This window comes from Aspergillus steynii (assembly GCF_002849105.1).
Source record: "Aspergillus steynii IBT 23096 chromosome Unknown P170scaffold_6, whole genome shotgun sequence".
Taxonomy (NCBI): Eukaryota; Fungi; Ascomycota; class Eurotiomycetes; order Eurotiales; family Aspergillaceae; genus Aspergillus; species Aspergillus steynii.
The window spans coordinates 2,599,981-2,619,621 of NW_020194403.1; the positions used below are offsets into that span (position 1 = coordinate 2,599,981).

Below are 19,641 nucleotides of genomic sequence, written 5' to 3' on the forward strand. Positions count from 1 at the left end.
TAGCCATAGTGTTTATTACTGGCTGGATGCAACTAATCAGTATGGAACTGATGTGGTGGTTCTAAATATAGCTCTGACTTGAGTGTCCAACAAAGACGAAGAACGGAATTAAAAGAGAGTTAAAATAAAAAAATTAATAAAGGAAAACAGAAAATCAACCATTAAATGTAAGAAAATTTGCAGTGTTCTGTCAAAATGTCATTCCTCCGCTCAAAATGTGTTCTACTTGGCCAGCTGGCGAGGGAGGTGAGGTGAATGAAATAAGACGATATAAATTACCAAAATTATTAGGAACTAGTCTGAGACGCTAAATACCTAGACAAAGATCAGGAAAGAAAATGGGCTCTAAAAAAAGTACTCCTCCAGAAATAAATTAGTCTTGAATCCACGCCAAAAAACAAACTGAAGAATAAACCCCGAAAACGATACAGCAGTCTAGAAACCGATAAACCAATACAATCATTAGAGCTTGACAGGAAGATGAGCAAACATGTCATGAAGAGCCCCAACAAGAAAGGTGAAATCAACAGTTCGCAATTTCCTGCTCTAGCTCCTCGAGCACAACGTTGAGCATGTGCTGGGTGTGGAACTTCGAACTGGCTATGACCGATAGATTCCAGGACTCTCCGACGGGTTTCGCCAGAATGAATATGAAGTCCGCGTAGATCGGTCGACCTTCGCGCATATAAGCCGCCAACGTATTCTCAGCTTCGAGGATACTGGTGCCGGCGTCATGCTCCATGTTGTCCAGATTCTGGAACTGAACGACGAGCTCTGGCGTGCGAGAATCGACGGGCCAGTTCGTGCAGTGGGCCGCGATGTCACCGAATTGGCTGTTCTCGTAGGGCAGACCCTTAATGTGCTGTTCGTGGACCGAGTCCAGTTGCTGCTCGAGGACCTGACTGGGGGTCACCCGCACTCGAACCGGAATCGTATTGACGCATGGTCCAGCAACGTTCTGCAGGGTAGCGGGAAGCGAGGCCCGACCGGAGACGATTTGACCGAAGACCACGTCGGTGGCGTCGGCGACCTTGGCCAACATGCGCGCACAGAGAGTGGTAAACACTGTCGCCGGAGTGAGTCCCTGGCGAGGTTGTGGAGCAGGGATGCTCTTCTTGGCTTGGATCATCCCACCGACATGTTGATTGGGGAGACAGCGGCCATCGACAGCTGAAAGAGACTTCACAGGGGTTATGGAGGAGTTTTCCAGGAGAGAGCGCCAGTAGGGATGCGCGGTTTGTTGCTGCTGTTGGACGTGTCGAATATATCCCGAGAACTTGGGCTCTGGGGCTGGCGACTCGCCTCTGTAGAAGGCGGCAAAGCACGAGAAGATTAGTGGCATACTGAATCCATCATATTGCGCGTGAGAAAGGCGGATGGTCAACCGGATGCCACCGCCCGGAGTGTGCGTGATGAAGAATCGAGTGAAGGAGCGACCTTGCTCCAGAGGGCTGTCGAGGTCACGGCGATAGACAACCTCGGCACACGCTGCCAAGTCACCATGGGCTTCATGAATGACAATGTCGGGCTCATCAGGGTTGAGCACGACTTGCAGCTGGCGGTGGCCGTCGACAATGAAGACGGTGCGCAGGATGTCTAGGTGCTGCCACAACGCTACACAGCTCTGACGGACAAGGGCAATGTCTGCACCCACCGGGAGATCCATGTAGATGTGCTCGATTTCACTCTTTCGTGCATCCAGCGCAGACGACACGTAGAAGTCTTGTAACTCGGTAGTGGGATAGACATCGCTGATCTGGGTCTGAGGACAGTCGAGTAACGGAAGAACGGAGCTTTCGAGGAAAGAGGGAAGGGAAGAAGGAGGAAGGGAAAGCAGCGAGAAAGGCCGAGGGTTATGGTAAGAGGACCGGCCTTCACGGAGACACAGGGCCATGTCGCAAAGACGAGGGTTGGCGAAGATGTCAGGGACTGCCAGCGACAAGCCTTCGTCGCTGGCCCGCTGGCCCAAGCGGATGGCTGCGATTGAATCGCCGCCAATGCGGAGGAAGCTATCATCGGCGGCGATCATGCTGGCATCAAGGCCCAAGACGGCAGCCCACAAACCTTGCAGGAGCCACTCCATGTCGGTTGTTGGGGCCTGGCGTGCACCCCGAGAAGGTTGCAGCTCGGCCAGCTCGGCCAGGGTACGCGAGGCTGCGGCTTGAACTAGACGAGATCGATCAGTCTTGCCCGACACGGTCATTGGAATGTCGACGACGGGAATATAGGCACTGGGGACCATGAATCGTGGGAGTCTTCTGGCGAGGTACTCGTCTAGACCCCGGGTACGATCCGCCAGGACGGCTCGAACCTGATCAGTAGACGCGGCGGCGACCTCGCCCAGGCCGAGGAAACAGACGAGCATAGGGTTGTTGCTGCCTTGAGGTTTGATAACAGCGGCCAAGACGGAGCCATCGTCAACGTCGTGAATGCCCTGCCGCACATGGGACTCCACCTCGCCCAACTCCACACGCTGGCCGCGAATCTTGACTTGCCCATCCTTCCGGCCGACATAGAAGAGTAAGCCATCCGAATTGTAGCGTACGAGATCTCCGGTGCAATAAACCCGGCCCTGTCGACCTGAGAAGCCGGGGCTTCCGCGGCGCAGCCAGCTAGGGTTCTCCACGAAGCTCTGTGCAGTACGTTCTGGGAGCCCAAGGTAACCCCGGGCCACCATGGGGCCTTCTAAGCAAAGCTCACCGATGCCGCCCACGGGAACCAAGCGATCTACATCCGTAGGATCAACGACCCAGGTGTTGCAGCCGACGGCAGTGCCGAGGGGAGGGTCCCGGGGGTAGTTTCGGGGAACCTGAAAAACGATATCCGCTCCGGGGCATTCAGAAGGTGAGTAGGTGTTAAGGATCTCATGCGCGTGCGGTGCCCATTGCACGACATCAGCGTGAAGTAGAGGCTCCCCAACCAGTGCCAGAGTATCGAGGCACGGAGTCTCTACCGGATTGAGCAGCCGAGCAACGGTGGGGGTCAGAGTGACATAGTTAACCTGGAACTGACACATGGCCTTCTCGATATCAGCCCGGCGCTGCGACTCGTGGGGTATGCAGAGACAGCCGCCGGCGACCAGCGGGTGGAGCAGGTTGCACCAGGTCACATCCCAGGCGTAGGACACAAAGTCGAAGAGACGAACGTTCGGACCGAACGATATGGCCTCTTGCTGGTAGAGTATGGAGTTGCTCATGTCAGAGTGGCTGACGACGACTCCCTTTGGCGTGCCTGTACTGCCCGATGTGAAAACCACGTATAGTGTTTGTGACGGATCCACTGACGGACATACTAGATTTGATGGAATGGAGATGTCGGAGAGCGTCATATCGTCGATCGCAACTGCCATTTGGGCGCCTAGGGTCTGAGCGATAAGATAATTGTCGCGGGACGACAGGAGAAGAGCGGGTTGAACCTGCTGCACCATCACACGGAGGCGCTCCGGCGGCTGCGTAGCGTCCATAGCCACGGACGCGCCACCAGCCTTCATCACTGCGAGAGCAGACACCGGCATCCACCGGGTCTTTTCAAATACCAGCGGGACGATGCTGTTGGCTCCGACCCCGAGGGCCCCAAGGTGAAGGGCCAGGCGAGTTGAGAGACCGTCTAACTCCCGGTATGTGAACTCGCCATCCCACGCGCAGATTGCCTGTGCATCGGGTCGTTGTCGGACTTGGTCGGCAATCAAACCATGTATGGTCGCGTCAATCGTGGGCGGAACGGTAGCATTCCAGCTCCAGATGAGCTCTTGGTCACGGTGGCCTGCAAGGTCGACTTGGGCGGCAGTTTTGGCGGGCGAACGAATGATTCCTACTACCGCTTGCAGCAGAGATTGTACCAGACTTTCGGCCTGTTGTTCAGATAGAAGTGACTGGTGATAGGTGAATGTAACCGCAGTGTCTTCGCCCCCAAGGCCAACATTTAGCATAATATCATACTGTTAGATTGTGTTAGTCAAACTATGCTCTAGACCGGGGATTGGGTCGAGATTAACTACCTCTGTTGGGTCATAACCATCTTGCTCGTCCAGACGAAGGCTAAACTCATCATCGTCGCTGCAGGCCTTGAGGCCCATCCCCTGTACGGACAAAACTGTGTTGAATAGAGTGTCCGCTGATGCACCAGAGGATCGAAGAATTTGCGCTAGAGAGCTATGCTGGTGGTTGAGGCTGCTCACGAAATCGGCCTGATTCTGTTGCATCATGGTGACAAGGGATTCCTCATTACCGAGATGGATCCTGCTCACAAGTAAATTGATGAATGGTCCGATGGTTCGGTCGGCTCCTTCGACAGGAACATCCCGCCCTGACATCAGATAGCCAAAGCACACTGTGTCAGAACCAGTATAACAACGCAGAATAAGGGCCCAGGCCAGTTGGAAGAGGTTTGCTGGGGTGAATCCGTTCTGTTGGCAGAATGCACGCAGAATAGAGTGGGTTTCCCTATCAAGCGAACGTGTTGTGGAACCTCTGGACTTACGGCCCTCGGAGGGTTCACAAAGAGACGGGAAAAGACAGGCATTGACCCCTTCGAGATACTCTTTCCAGTAGTTGACGCTTGCCTCAACACTCACACTCTGGATATGACGGATATAATCACTGTATAGTGGTCCCGTAGTGTCCGGAAGCATGTTGTCGTACGAGGCACATATCTCGCGCTTTAGCAGTGCCGTGGAGGTCGCATCAGTAATGGCATGGTTCATCTCAAGGTCACAGAATATGCCGTCTCCAGAGGGTGTTGGGCATAAAACCAGGGAGTGAAGTGGCTTGTGTACGTGCGCTTTGGACTCCCAGTGGCTCGTAAGGGCTGCCGGCGGATCGGAGGAAGAGATTAAATGGATCTCGGGCTCGCTGGCTTTCATCACTAGTTGATCCTTGAAGCGATGGGGACAAAGGCTCTCCACAAACACCGTCCGGAGCGCCGGATGCCGGGAAACAACGCGCTTCCAAGCTTGTACGATTCGATCAATACTAACTGAGGGGGAACGCCTTGACGGTCGTATGAGCCACCGAATGCGAGTCCAGTAGAGATGAGGACTTTTCGCTTGACTCAACAATATTCCCTGCTGGATTGGTGTGAGAGGATAGATGTCCTCTACCAAGCCGTGGGCGAGCCGAAGATGGGGAAGGATGTGATCATTTAGCTTCTGCAGGGCTGGCTCGGTCAAGGAAAGTAGCGGGAAGTCACATAGTGTGTAGCTGGGTGGACGCTGAGGTAGCTCTTGCGCGGCAGTTTGCAGCGAGGATTCGTACTGAGCTATCCAGGTTGGTATGTCCCCCGAATGCTTCATATGTCGGTTAAACATGAAGCCAAATTCAAGGCGACCCTGAGAAACCGATGCCATGACTTCAATTAGCGCAAAACGGCCCATTTCATTGGCAACGTCCGAGAGACTGCATTCAGGTGGATTGGCTGGCGCAAAAAGGGATTCATGGCGTTCGAGCTGCTGGTAGAGACCCATGTAGTTGAAAGTGACTTCGGGAAGACCATAGCCTCCAAATACCTTCCTCCCGTCGTCATTTAGGTAGCGAGAAGTGAAGTAGGGCCAACCATTGGCCGGCACCTGTCGGCGACCATCCTTGGTACGGCGGACGATATCATACAAGGTATCCTCGTTCTCGACCGAAGCAGGGACAACCGTGGGGCTCATCGTAGTAAACCAGCCTACTGTACGTGACAGGTCGATTGCTGAGTCCCAGGGTTCGCGCCCATGTCCCTCACTGAAGATGGTGGGGGCCGGACGATCCTGGAATGTACGGATGAACGAATGGAGTAACGCTGCCTGCAGGATCTCGACTGGCTGTGTATCAAGTGCCTGATTAGCAGGTCCTAAAAGGCTATCGGTGACCTCTTTACTCAGGCTGAAAGTGCTGTGAACGGTGTTTTCGAAGGTGTTGATCGCAGGGTCCAGACCCCAGTAGTCTTGGGGTGCAGGAATTTCGACAGGGAAAGCAGTTTTGGGGACCAACTGATCTCTGGCATACTCAGCTTGGAGTCGGGTCCAGGTCAGGAAAGGTAGAGGTTTGAAACCCGAGACCTTGCTAGTGGTTAAATGTTCCTCCATGTCGCCAAGGATGATCCTCCATGAAACCAAGTCAACGGCTAGGTGATGAGCCACGAGGAATAGGTATTGGCCCTGGGTGCTAGTATCAATCAGATCCACGGAGAATACCGGGCCAGCGTGAATATCAAGGGATAGTTGGCTTCTGTCCAAGATTTGCGATGCCTCAGAAAGAGTCCTCACGCAGTGCCGCTCATATCGATAGCAGTCTGGGGCGTAGGGCACAATCCGTTGAGTCCAGTGTTCATCAGCATCTTGATCAAAGCGAGCGCGCAACATCGCATGCTCAGCCACCACAATCTTAAGCGTCCGCTGAATATCCTCAGACTGAACTGAGCGTGTGATGCGGATGAAAAAGCTCTGGTTGAAGTGGTTGGATTTGGCAGTATCAAAGAACATCTGCTGGATGGGTGAGAGTTCGAACGATTCGTCTTCTTTGCTCTCCCAGTCGAGGAGTTGCTGCTCCGTCCGACTTATTGCACTAGGCGCGATTTTTGCAATGGTGCCGAGCTTGAAAATATCAGGCACTGTTACTCGGAGGCCTGCTGATCGTGACTTGGCAGAAAGCTGCATAGCAGAGATCGAGTCACCTCCCAAAGAGAAAAAGCTATCATGAGTTCCGATCTGTCGCTGGTCGATATTAAGCACCTCAGCCCAGAGCTTCTGAAGCTGCAGCTCGGCCTCAGTTTGAGGTAGCTGTCGCTGGCCCTGCGTTGGTTGCATCTGTGCGAGCTGGTTAAGATTTAATGACGATCCCATATCGCGTAGTCGCCGGCGATCCGTCTTGCCGCTGATGGTCATTGGAATTTCTGCTATAGGGACATAAGTTGTAGGCACCATGAATTGGGGTAGCTTTTGGGAAAGAGCATCTGCGAGCCCTGCCGTGTAGGGACTCATTGCTGCGTGAATGCTCTCCAAGGATGAATCGATGGTTCGTCCGACATTGAGGTAGGCCACAAGCATTGCATTCGCACTGCCCAATGGCTTGATGACCTCCACGACGGCCTCAACAGCCTGAGAAAGAGCAGCATGAAGATGGAATTCGATTTCTTCCAGTTCTACACGCTGACCACGAACCTTGACCTGACTATCCTTGCGGCCAACATAAACAAGACTTCCATCGGAATTATACCGGACGAGATCTCCGGTCCGGTAAAGTCGGCCTCGTCGACCTGGTATCAGGGAGGACCCCTGTAGAAGCCATCCCGGGTCTTCCACAAAGCTTGCAGCAGTCTTTTCGGGCTCACCGCGATAACCGAGTCCCACGAGGGGACCTTCCAGCCATAATTCGCCAACGGCACCAACGGGGGCTAGGCCTGCTTCACCAACAACCCAGGTGTTAAGACCAATACCACGGCCGATCTTGCCAACTTGTCCGGATTCTAGGTTGACAGCAGTCATCGTAGCCGCGACTGTACATTCGGCCGGGCCATAAGCCATCCGGAGGTTTACTCGCGGCGCCCAGGTAGCGATGTCCTGTTTTGACAGTGGTTCGCCTCCAAGAATGAGAGTAGTCAAAGATTTGACCTGGTTCGGATCTATTGTGCGAGCCATAGACGGGGTGAATTGGACATGCGTGACCTGCATGGCCTCCAGAGCTTCTGCGGTGCCATCTCGGCGCACCGACTCAGAGGGAACGCACAAGCATGCCCCGGCAGCCAAAGTATGGAGCATATTCGACCAGGCTACGTCAAATGCGTACGAGACAAAGTCGAAAACACGAGCATCAGGGTCCAGTGCGAGAAGGGCCGGCTGGTGAATAATCGCGCTGGCAAAGTTGGTATGGCTGATTGTGGTACCTTTGGGTTTGCCTGTACTGCCGGAGGTAAAGACCACATAGAGTGGGCTCGATGGAGCCACTGCTGGTAGGTTTCCAGTGTCTGGGACTGGGAGCTGGGAGAATAGAGATTGCTCAATGGGAAGAACATGCGTGTCAGTCAGCCCCTTGGCGAGCTTATGGTTGGCATGAGATGATAACACCAAAGACGGTTCGATATCATGCACAATTGCTCGTAGGCGCTCCTCTGGCTGAGTCGTATCCAACGCCACGCAGGTGCCTCCTGCCTTCATCACTGCGAGCGCAGCAATTGACATCCACATTGATTTCTCAAAGCAAAGGGGGATTGCGTCGTTATTAGCACAGACGCCCAAGTCAACCAGGTGTCGTGCAAGTCGCGTGGAGAGATGATTGAGCTCTTTGTAAGTTAGATCACCATCCCATGCATTGATAGCTGCGGCTTGAGGCCTCAGATGTGCTTGTCTTTCAATGAGATCATGCACACATGCTTTGACTGGTTCTGCAACATGGGCGTTCCAAGACCAGATATCCTCCACATGTCGGGGACTCATCAGGTTCACATCTCTAGCGCTTTGTTCAGGATAATCGATCACCTCTACGACGGCCTGTTGGAACAGCGCCGCAATTTGCTCCGCTCCATCTTTGGATAGTACCGCGTTGGTAAAGTCCAGGGCTAGGCTGGTGGCGTCTTGGTCATGGGAAATTGCAATCGCGATGTCATACTTGCGAATTACGTCAGTAGTGAGGTCAGTCAAAGAACGCAAGTGATGAACACACCTCCGGGGAGTCTTGACCTGTCTGGTCGATGAAAGAGATTTCGCTTTCCGTGCTCGGAGGGACTATGCCACCCTGTACTGATATGCCGGTGTTAAAGAGCCCTTGACCAGGCTGCCCGGAGAATTGTAGAATCCTAGCTAATGGAGTGTGTTGATATTCGAGGGCGGCAATGTAGTCTTCCTGGTCTTGCTGCAGAGTTTTCATGATAGAAAATGGCTGGCCGAGGTTGAGTCGGCATACCAGCATGTTGATAAATGGGCCTAGGGCCCTTTCCACGCCGGGGATTGGAATGTCACGTCCAGAGGTTAAGTAGCCGAAGCATACGGTCTCTAAACCGGTATAAGCGCGTAGCACAAGCCCCCACGCTAGATGAAAGATACTGGATGGTGTGATTTCAGATTGCTGACAGAACTTCCGGAGCGCAAGGTGCGTTTGATCATCCAGATCTAGGAAGACGGACTGGCGTGCATTCGAATTTGCGAGTTCAGGTTGTCCCAGAGCGGGAAAGTTGCAGACAGGAACATCGCGAAGGTAGCCCATCCAGAAGTCCTTATCTGAGTCGACGGGCAAGCTCTGAATGTAACGCACGTAAGCTTCATACGAAGGCCCTGCGGTAGGTGAAATACTGCCAGTATATACAGCACAGAGCTCCTGTCGAAGCAAGCCTAAGGAATAGGCGTCCATCATGGCATGGTTGATTTCCAGGTCACAGAAGACTGTACCCGACGTCGATTGACTCAAGGTCAATGCATGTTGAGGTGAATCTCGCTTGCTGGCCACGTCTGTATGCCACTGACAGCCCGTTACAGGGTCAGTAAGCGTCTCAGTTTGCAGCATCTGGACATCGGCATCAATCGCTTTCACGACGACTTGATCCTTGACGCCTCCAGGCCGGACACTATCAATAAAGACCGTTCGAAGAATAGGATGGCGGTCGACCACTCGCTGCCAGGCCCGTTCCAGGCGGGGGCAATCCACTGGCGAAGGTCCTGTGGGCTGCACAAGCCACCTCACCCTTGTCCAGTACAGCTCCGGATCCTTTGCTTGGCTCATCAGGATTCCTTGCTGAATAGGAGAACAGGGATAGACATCCTCGATCTGGCCATAGGAGAGGGAGTGTGCAGGTAAAGCCTCACTAACAAGGAACTCGAGCGACGCTTCAGTCAAAGACATCAAGGGAAAGTCGCAAATGGTGTAGGTCGGAGATAGGAGAGGGAGTTCGTGTGCTGCCATCGTGAGTGACTGCTCACATTTGGCGATCCAACCCTCGATCTTGCTTCTATGCTGCAGATTGCGATTGTATAAGAACTCTACCTGGAGCTGGCCATGAGTGACATATGCTGCAACGTCGATTAAAGCAAAACGAGAAACGTGGGGAGCGGCATCGGCTAGTTCCGATATAGAGACATTTGACTGCTGGAAAAGCGCATCTGGTCGCTCTAGCTGCTGATACTGTCCAAGGTAATTAAAGATGATTTCAACCGGTCCACCGATACGGAAGGCCTCCTGTCCATCTGAATTAAGATATCGCGAGGCGAAATAGGGCCTCCCATTGCCTGGTATCTGCCGGCGGCAATCCTTAGTTCGACGAACGATGTCAGTCATCTTGTCGTCCTTGGTAGCGGCAGCCACCACTGGGAAGACTGTTGTAAACCACCCAACAGTCCTGGAAAGGTCAATCGCAGAATCCCAGGCTTCTCTGCCATGTCCTTCTGTAAAGATCGTAGGGGATGCTCGATCCGAGAATGACTGTGTAAAGGAATGAAGAAGGGCTGCGTGAAGAATTTCAACGGGCTGGGTATTGAACACGGAGTTGGCAGGTCCCAGGAGGAGGTCGGTCAGGGATTTCTCAAGGACGAAGCTGTGTTTGACCGTAGCATCCATAGTATTCGCGCCTGGGCCCGGAGTGAACCCCCAGTAGTCGTACAGCGGCGGGGTGATTTCAAATGGAAAAGCATCTCCCGGAGACAGATAATCTCTAGCATGATCAGCCTGAAGTTGACACCATGCCTGGAAGGACAAGGATGGATAGCCACTGATCCTTCCATGTACCAAGTATTCTTCAAGGTCACCAAGAAGAACTCTCCAGGATACGAGGTCAACGACGAGGTGATGCGCGACCAAATATAAAAATTGACCATCTTCGCTCGTATTGATCAAATTAGCCGCAAATATGGGTCCGCTCTCGATATCCAGCAGTTCCTGACTATGGTTAAGCAGTGGTCTCGCGTCACGGAGGGAACCAATGTCATGAGTTCGAAGCTCAAAGCTGCCACACGAATCGGACAAAATCTTTTGAGCCCAGACATTATCCGAGTTTTGCATGAAGCGCGCTCGCAACATCGTATGCCGCATGATCAATCTTTCTATTGCATCCTCAAGACGGTCAGGCTGGATAGGTCGAGACACGTGGACCAGGAAGCTCTGATTGAACATGTTCCGCTGCGCATCTTGGAAATCAAAGAACATTTGCTGCATTGGCGACAACTTGAAGGGCGTGTCGATCTGCTCTATGATACTGAGAGACGCAACATCTGCGCGCTCTGATCCTGAATGGCTCGCCAGCTGCGCCACGGTCTTGTGTTTGAAAATATCCGCCACCTTAATGTAAAAGTCGACGGATTGTGATCTCGCAGACAATTGCATCGCTGTAATCGAATCGCCCCCAAGTGAAAAGAAGCTATCCTCGATCCCGACGAGTTCCAGGTCAATGTTCAGGACTTCTGCAAATAATTGTTGCAGTGCGAGCTCCACAGAAGTAGATGCTGCACGGTCACTGCCTCGGGAGGGCTGCAGTTCAAGCAACTGACTTAGTGTTTGGCTGGACCCCAGCCTACGAAGCTGGGTACGATCGGTCTTGCCATTGTGAGTTAGAGGGATCTCAACAACAGGAACATAGATGTTCGGCACCATATAACTAGGCAGGGCTCGTGGTAAACCCGAGCCTAAGATATCAGTGTAGTAGCCGAGCGCCGTGCGTATGCTGTCAACCGATCCAGTTGCTTGATCGCCTAGTGCGAGATACGCCACTAAGGCTTGACTTTTGCTTCCCTTTGGTGTGATGACCTCTGCCACCACTGGGATATCTGCGTTGGTTGGTAAAACCTGGTGGATATGGTACTCCACTTCTGGAAGCTCCACGCGTTGACCTCGAATCTTGACCTGTGCATCTTTGCGGGTTACAAATACCAGGGCCCCGTCTGGATTATAGCGAACCATGTCACCTGTTTTATAAAGACGACCTGTCCGGGGTGAGTGACCAGGACATCCCCGGGCCAACCAAGGGGGCGTGTCTACAAAACTGGCCGCTGTCTTTTCCACTTCATTGAAATATCCAAGGCCAACAATAGGGCCCTCGAGCCATAGCTCCCCAGTACAGCCAATGGGACTTAGTTGATCTTCGCGGTTTGGATCAACAACCCAAGTGACGCACCCCTTTCCGACACCCAGCTGAATTCGATCGGTTGGACGACGATAGGGTTCGAGGGTAGCCCAGGGAGTGGTTTCGCAAGGACCATAGGCATGGACAAGAAGGGTATGGGGTGCCCACTGCTGCAGGTCTGTCAATTCAGTAGCCTCGCCAGACAGGAGGAGGCCTTGCAAGGGTGGAATAGCCATCGGGTCCAGTAGACGGGCTATACTCGGCGTGAGAAAAGCGTAGTTAACCTGCAACCTACGCATAGCGGCACTAATATCCCCACGGCGTTCCGATTCCATAGGGACGCAAAGGCAGGCTCCAGCCGCGAATGTATTCAATATGGTCCCCCATGCGACATCGAATGCGTATGACACAAAGTCTATCACCCGACAGGTAGAAGTTAAGCCCATGGAGCCTTTTTGGTACGTGATCGAACTGGTAAAGTTAGAGTGGCTGATGACTGCCCCTTTAGGCGTCCCTGTGCTACCAGATGTGAAAACAACATAAAGCGGACTGGCAGGATCGACCGAAGGAAGAGATGCCTTCTCAATTGGTACCATTTGAGAAAGACTGGCCTGATCCACGCAGACGATGGTGCCGATCCCGAGAGATCTAGCCTTGCTGAGCATCGTAGGGGAGGTGACCATGAAATCTGTTTTGGTCTGCTGGATAATCGTGCGGAGCCTCTCTTCTGGTTGCTCTATATCCACCCCCACTACTGCAGCCCCGGTTTTGATAACGGCGAGACCGGCAACTGACATCCACTTGGACTTTTCGAAAAATACAGGAACCAGCGTGCGCGGACCAACACCGACGGAGAGTAGATGGAAAGCCACTTGTGTAGACAAAAGATCGAGTTGTTCAAAGGTCAGGCCACCGTCCCATGAGCAGACAGCCGGCGCATCAGGCTGCATTCGTGCTCTCTGTGCAATCATATCATGCATACAGACTTGGATGGGCTCGGGAACTACTGCATTCCAGTCCCAAATACGCTGGAGACCCTGTTGACTGAGCAGATCGGTTTCATGAGGTGTTCGATCTGGGTGGTATATTGTCTGCGAGACTGCTTGAAAAAGCAGATTGAGCGCATTTTCAGCGTGGCTAGCAGACAAAATTGAATCATTGAATGTGAAGTTGACAACCGTCTGATTGTCGTCGACACCAATGTTTATCATGATATCATACTAGAAGGGGGGTTAGCTGACAGGGCGTAGTTCCCTTGTATACGTTACTCACCTCAGTCGGATCATCGCCTCCAATGTCTGACAGCGATATGGACGATTGGACATTATTGCCCCCGAACCCGCTCGCCTGGACAGAGATAGCAGTGTTGAAAAGTTCTTCGCCGGCCAAGTCCAAGAAGTGAATCACCTTCGCCAGAGGATAATGCTGGAACTCTAAGCTGCTCAGATACTCGTTCTGGTTGTTTTGCGCTAGAGCCACTAAAGATTCATTGTTTCCCAGTGTCACCTTGCTCGTGAGCATATTAATAAAAGGTCCAACGGTCCTCTCAGCTCCCGACACGGGAATGTCCCGACCTGAAGTAAGATATCCAAAGCATACCGTCTCCAAGCCAGTATATGCTCGCAGGACAAGTCCCCACGCAATATGGAACACATTGGAGATCGTCAGTCCATGATTAACACAAAAGTGGCGCAAGGCATAGTGCAGGTCTGGATCAAATGGCCTCGAGATGTGAGACTTAGAACGAGGGCCGTGTGGGTCCCGCCCACCAAGAGAGGGAAAGACACAAGGACTGGCCCCTGAAAGGTGCTGCTGCCAATATTCCTGGGCGTTTTGTTGTGGTAAGGACTGAATGAACTGAATGTATTCGCTGTATAGACCGTCCGTGCCAGACGGCAGAGAGCCATCGTAAGCGGCGCACAGTTCGTACTTGAGGATTCCGATGGAAGAGGCATCAATCAATGCATGGTTGATTGAGAGCTCGCACATGATCCCTGTTGCTGTTGTAGATAAATATAGAGAACTGTGGGTTGCGTATGGCTTCGCCGGTTCTTCGGTTGCATCACTCGGCGCAGAAGAGATGACATGAACGTCTGCTTGGAAGTCTTTGATAACCAACTGGTCTTTAAACCCATCTGGCATTATGCTGTCAACGAAAATAGTGCGAAGCATTGGGTGTCGGTCCACCACCCGTTGCCACGCGTGCTTAAGTCGAAACACGTCCACTGGAGCCGATTGTTCTGACGATTTTGCCAGCCAGCTGATTTTGGTCCAGTAGAGTTTGGGGCTTTTTACCTGACTCATCAGGATTCCTTGTTGCATCGGCGAGCAGGGGTACATATCCTCCACCTGACCATATGAGATGCCAAGCTGGGAAAGGGTTCTACCCAGCTTATCTAGCTCCGGCTCTGTCATGCGCAGCAGAGGGAAGTCACATATGGTATAGCTTGGCTTCAAAGTCGAAAGCTCATGAGCGGCAGCCTCGAGAGAGGACTTGCATTCGCTGACCCACCGGCGGATTCTTCCATGGTTTTTCATATGACGATTGTACAGAAAGTCCACCCGTAGACAACCATCGAGCACGGAGGCCGAGACATCGAATAGAGCAAACCTACTGAGGCTTCCACTAATATCTGCCAGTTCATGGACACTAGCAGGCATGTCAGATAGCCGGAAGAGCGAATCTTTCCTTTCGAGCTGCTGATATAGACCCAAGTAGTTAAAGATAATCTCGACAGGGCCGTTGATCTGGAAGGTCTTTTTGCCAGAGTGATTCAGAAAGCGCGACGTAAAGTATGACCAGCCGTTGCCAGGAATCCCGCGCCTGGCGTCTTTGATACGGCGTACAAGAGCTGAAATCTGCTCTTTTGGATGCACGGCAGCCATGACAGGGAACATAGTAGTAAACCACCCGACAGTGCGAGAGAGATCAATAGTGGAGTTCCATGGCTCTCGTCCATGGCCTTCACTGAATATACACGGTGGTGACCGATCGCTGAAGGCTTTGGCAAAAGAATGAAGCAGCGCGGCATGAAGAATTTCAACAGGCTGCGTGTTAAATGCAGCATTGGCAGGTCCAAGAAGAGTCTCGGTCAACTGCTGTGTAAGAATCACGCTGCCTTTGGTAATATTGTCAAAGGTATTTGAACTGGGCTCAACCTCCCAGTAATCATACTCGGGGGGAGTAGGACTAAACGGCAAAACCGTATCGGGAAGAAGATGATCTCGGGCGTGTTCAGCCTGAAGCTCGCACCAGGTCTGGAAGGACATTGGTGCAAATCCCGAGATCTGCCCAGCGCTGAGGCATTCTTCCAAGTCACCTAGGATGATTCGCCATGACACAAGATCAATGACCATGTGGTGGGCAACTAAGAAGATGTATTGACCATCCTTCTGACAGTTGAGAAGATCAACTGCGAACAGCGGTCCATCTTGAATGTCTAAGGAGGTCTGGCTCTGGTTGATGATATCTGATGAATCCTCAAAAGAAGCGAGCTCATGAGAGGAAAACCGATAACTCCCGGCAGACTCTGCAAGAACTTGCTGAGTCCAGATGTTCTCTGGGGCCGAGTTAAAACGCGCCCGGAGCATTGAGTGGTGCGCAACGATGGCCTCTAAAGCACTTCTGAGCTGATTGGAAGCAATTGAACGGGTGGCTCGCAGCAGGAAACTTTGGTTAAAATGGTTGTCCGCACCTTGCTGGGCATCGATGAAGAGCTGTTGGATAGGCGACAAGCCAAAAGGCACACCGAGGCGCTCTGCTGTATGGGCCACAGTCTGGCTGATGGTGGCCGTACCGTGTGCCAAGCGTGCTATGGTCTTGTGTTTAAAGATTTCGGGGACGGTGATCTGAAGGCCTGTAGACCGGCTCTTTGCAGAGAGCTGCATGGCTGATATAGAATCACCTCCAAGGGCGAAAAAATTGTCGTTAACACCAATCCGAGTAGGACTCAAGTTGAGTGTCTCCGCCCACAATTTTAAGATACGATGTTCCATCTCAGTCGTAGGCGCCTGGCGCTCACCCTGGGTTGGTTGAAACGCCACTAATTCCTCCAGCGAGCTCTTCGCTCCAATCTCACGTAGTGCTCGCTTGTCAGTCTTACCAGTTGCGGTCATTGGAAGCTCGGCCACTGGAATATACATGGTGGGAACCATATAGCTGGGGAGCTGCTCCGCCAACCGACCATTCAAGTCTTCGGTATGGCTTTTGAGTGCCTTCCGTACCGTCTCGATGGATCCCAGAGCCACCTGCCCTAGCTCAAAGAACGCGACCAAAATAGGGTTGGTACTTTGTCTGGGAGTGATGACTTCTACCACGACTGAGACACCTTGAGCGCTTATGGGCAAGGCGTGGTAGAGGTGATGTTCGACCTCCGCAAGCTCCACTCGCTGACCTCGAATCTTTACCTGGGCATCTCTGCGACCCAAGTAAAGTAACGTGCCATCAGAATTGTAGCGGACAAGGTCACCCGTCTTATATAGACGACCGTGCCGGCCGGGAAACCCAGGCCCTCCCCGTAGCAACCACGGTGGATCTTCGACGAAGGTCACCGCATTGATTTCGGGCCTAGCAACATAGCCGGCGCCGACGAGAGGCCCTTCAAGCCAGAGCTCGCCCACAGCTCCATAAGGCGATAAAGTCTGGGCATTTGAGGGCTCTAAGACCCAGGTAACCATCCCTCGTCCAGCGCCGATGGTTCCTGGTGGGTGGTCATTCTCGCCCAGATTGAATGTGGTAGATATAGCACTGCACTCTGCAGGGCCATATCCATTCTTCAGCTCGACATGCGAGCTCCACTGTGCGATTTCGTGCGTGTTGACCGCCTCGCCGATAAGAACCAGGCATCGGAGATCTGGTACACTAGTGGGGTCTATCAGTCGTGCGGTAGAAGGAGTGAGATCCGCGTATGTCACGGCCATTCGGCGCATGCATTCCACCACGTCATTCTTTCGTTCATCCTCTGACGGAATGCATAGACATGCTCCGACGGCCATTGTGTGTAGGAAGTTAAGCCAAGCTGCATCGAAGGCGTAAGATGAGAAATCAAACACTCGATCTGTGGCTAGATATCCTAGCGCTTCCCGTTGGTGGTAGACCGCACTGGCCATATTGCGGTGGGTCATGAGAGCACCCTTTGGCACACCAGTACTGCCGGACGTAAATGCAATATAAAGGCCAGCGGCGGGTCGAACAGTGGGCAAGACTGTCTTCGTCCCCAAGTCAAGTGACACGGGGTTTTCAGAGACTTCTCGTGAAACGACGCGCACTGCCTTCTCTGTTATCCGACCTGCCAGTTCTTCTTCCTCGACTGAGCTAAGAACAACAGGTGCCTGCACCTGCTGTACAATCAGTCGAAGTCGGTCCTCGGGTTGAGTTACGTCCATCGTCACGGAAGTAGCGCCAGCCTTCATGGCGCCTAAAATTGCGACGGGCATCCACATAGACTTTTCGAGACACAGAGCGACAATTGAATCTGGAAGGACTCCGACTTCAATCAAGCGATGTGCTAACCGAGTCGAGAGGGTATCTAGCTGGCCGTAAGTCATTTCTCCGTCCCAAGCACGAATGGCACTGTTATTAGGTCGCATGTGGACCTGCTGCACGATCAGATCATGCATGCAAGATTCTACTGCGACGGGCACCGGTGAGTTCAGTTCCCAAATACGCCGAAGATCGGCTTCACTGGCACTTTCGAGGTTGAAGACATTTAGATCTTGGGAAGATTTCACGCAAACAAGACGCAGGATGTGCTCCAGTTGTGCCGCCATCCTCTCGACTTGGACAGGCTTCACCACGTGAGCGTCGTAGCTGATCTGGATGGACACGCCATCGCCTGTTAGCTGACACTCCAACATCATGGCGTATGTATTGAAACTGTTGAGAGCCGATGGGCTGAGCGAATCGCCCTCTTCTCTGAATAACCAATCACCTGCATCATGTTTCGCTGACTCGGGGGCCGGCTGGACCACGAGTAGCGTCTGGAACGCGCAGGCAAGGTCTGTCTCAGGGCTGATACGTCGGATCCGTGGAAGCCCGGCTTGCTCAAAAGGGATCATGTTGATGGACTGCTGCTGGATCTGATCGAGAAGGCTCGCGACCGTCGCGTTCTCCTGAATATCCACACGGACCGGCACTGTTGCGATTGTAGGCCCTTCCACTAACTCTACTCCGGGGACGGGTGCTTGACGGCCTGTCAGCGTAGAGCCGAATATGACATCATGTGATTGGGTGTAATGGGATATCAGAATCGCCCAGGCAGCGCGTAGAGCCGTTGAAGGGGTCGTGTTGTTTTGTGGCCACTGGACGTCAGTAATTTCATGGTGCATGACCTCCTGAGCACGGGGTTGGTATTGAGCAGAGGGTAGGGCTGGGAATTGCGCAGCTCGCGAGCCCTGAAGTTCTGCTTGCCAGTACGTGTCAGCCTCAGGTCCTATTTCAGTAAGATACTTCACGAATCCCGCGAATGATGCTAGGCCGTCACTTTTCGATCCATAGTAAGCTTTCTCGACCTCGTTCAAGAGTAGAGGCAATGACCACCCATCATAAAGCGCATGATGTAGCGTCCATATAGAGTAGAACCGGTTATCAACTCTGTCGTGCACCAAAGCAAATCGTGCGAGAGGGGTCCCAAGCCCGACGGGTATTTGCTCATCATGCCGAAGAAAGGCAGGCAGACTGTCGCTCTCTTGCCATTCTGGAGACTCCTTGGTGACGACTTGAACCAGCCCTTGTCCCTGGAGATCAACTATCCGGGTTCTTAGGATGGCAGTGGACATGAAGACCTGGTCGCAGGCATTCTTGAAGCGTGGAATGTCTGTATTATCATGCAGTCGCATAACTTGGCGGATAACATAGTCTCCAGGGCGTTTCACGGTGAGTGACAGTAGTCCCTCTTGTAAAGGGGTACATGGCAAGACATCCTCTATAGACGCAGGGCTCAGCCCGCATAGGGCTGCGCATGCTGAGTGGGCCTGATGCGGATCCAGCCCTGGCTTAAGCAGCGACAAAGGCGATACTTTCTGCTGAGATAGAACTCCCACCTTCACTGCCCGTGCCATCTCGCTGAGGATTGGGGCATTGAATATACTGCCGACTGTGAGCATGAGGCCCTGCTTCGCTGCCAGTTGAACTAGTCGAATTGCTGCAATGGAATCACCCCCAATACGCAAGAAACTGTCATTGGCCGATATTGTGGTAGGCTTTCTACCAAGGATAGTAGCCCAAAGGCGCTGCAGATGGTGCTCAATGATTGTTTGGGGCTCACGCCGCCCGCGGCCTAAGGGTTGCATCTCAGCCAATCGTTCCAGACTAATCGATGAACCAATTTGATGTAGTCTTCGGCGATCCGTCTTTCCAGTAGTAGTAAGTGGAATTTCCACTATCGGGAAGAGCATGCTGGGGACCATGTAGCTCGGAAGCTGTTTCATCAAGCTTTCCTCTAACCCCTCGGTAAAACCGCCCAAAGCCTCGCGAATTGCTTCATCAGGACCCTTGCTCTTCTCGCCCAGAGGAATAAAAGCCACCAGGATTGGATTATTGTTTCCTTTGGGGTGGATAACCTCTGCCACGACACGCAGACTCACGTTGGCGGGTAAAGCTCGGTGGACGTGATACTCGACCTC

The 19,641-nt window shown here is 52.8% G+C and overlaps 2 protein-coding genes across 2 annotated transcripts; both read right to left on the bottom strand.

Moving 5' to 3' along the window:
* Window positions 1-270: 270 nt before the first annotated feature.
* P170DRAFT_388469 (acetyl-CoA synthetase-like protein) lies at window positions 271-12,661 on the bottom strand. The gene is made up of 3 exons (XM_024845844.1): window positions 8,637-12,661; window positions 3,998-8,581; window positions 271-3,937 (listed from the first exon to the last, which is right to left on the bottom strand). Exons 1-3 carry the CDS (start codon window positions 12,612-12,614, stop codon window positions 524-526), a joined length of 11,976 nt encoding a protein of 3,991 aa, XP_024702471.1. The 5' UTR covers window positions 12,615-12,661; the 3' UTR covers window positions 271-523.
* Window positions 12,662-12,961: 300 nt separating this feature from the next.
* Window positions 12,962-18,864, bottom strand: P170DRAFT_412849 (acetyl-CoA synthetase-like protein; the record flags this gene model as incomplete). The annotated part of the gene is made up of 3 exons (XM_024846945.1): window positions 18,148-18,864; window positions 13,291-18,096; window positions 12,962-13,238 (listed from the first exon to the last, which is right to left on the bottom strand). Coding segments are annotated over exons 1-3 (5,790 nt in total), but the record flags the coding sequence as incomplete, so codon positions are not given.
* Window positions 18,865-19,641: the final 777 nt, after the last annotated feature.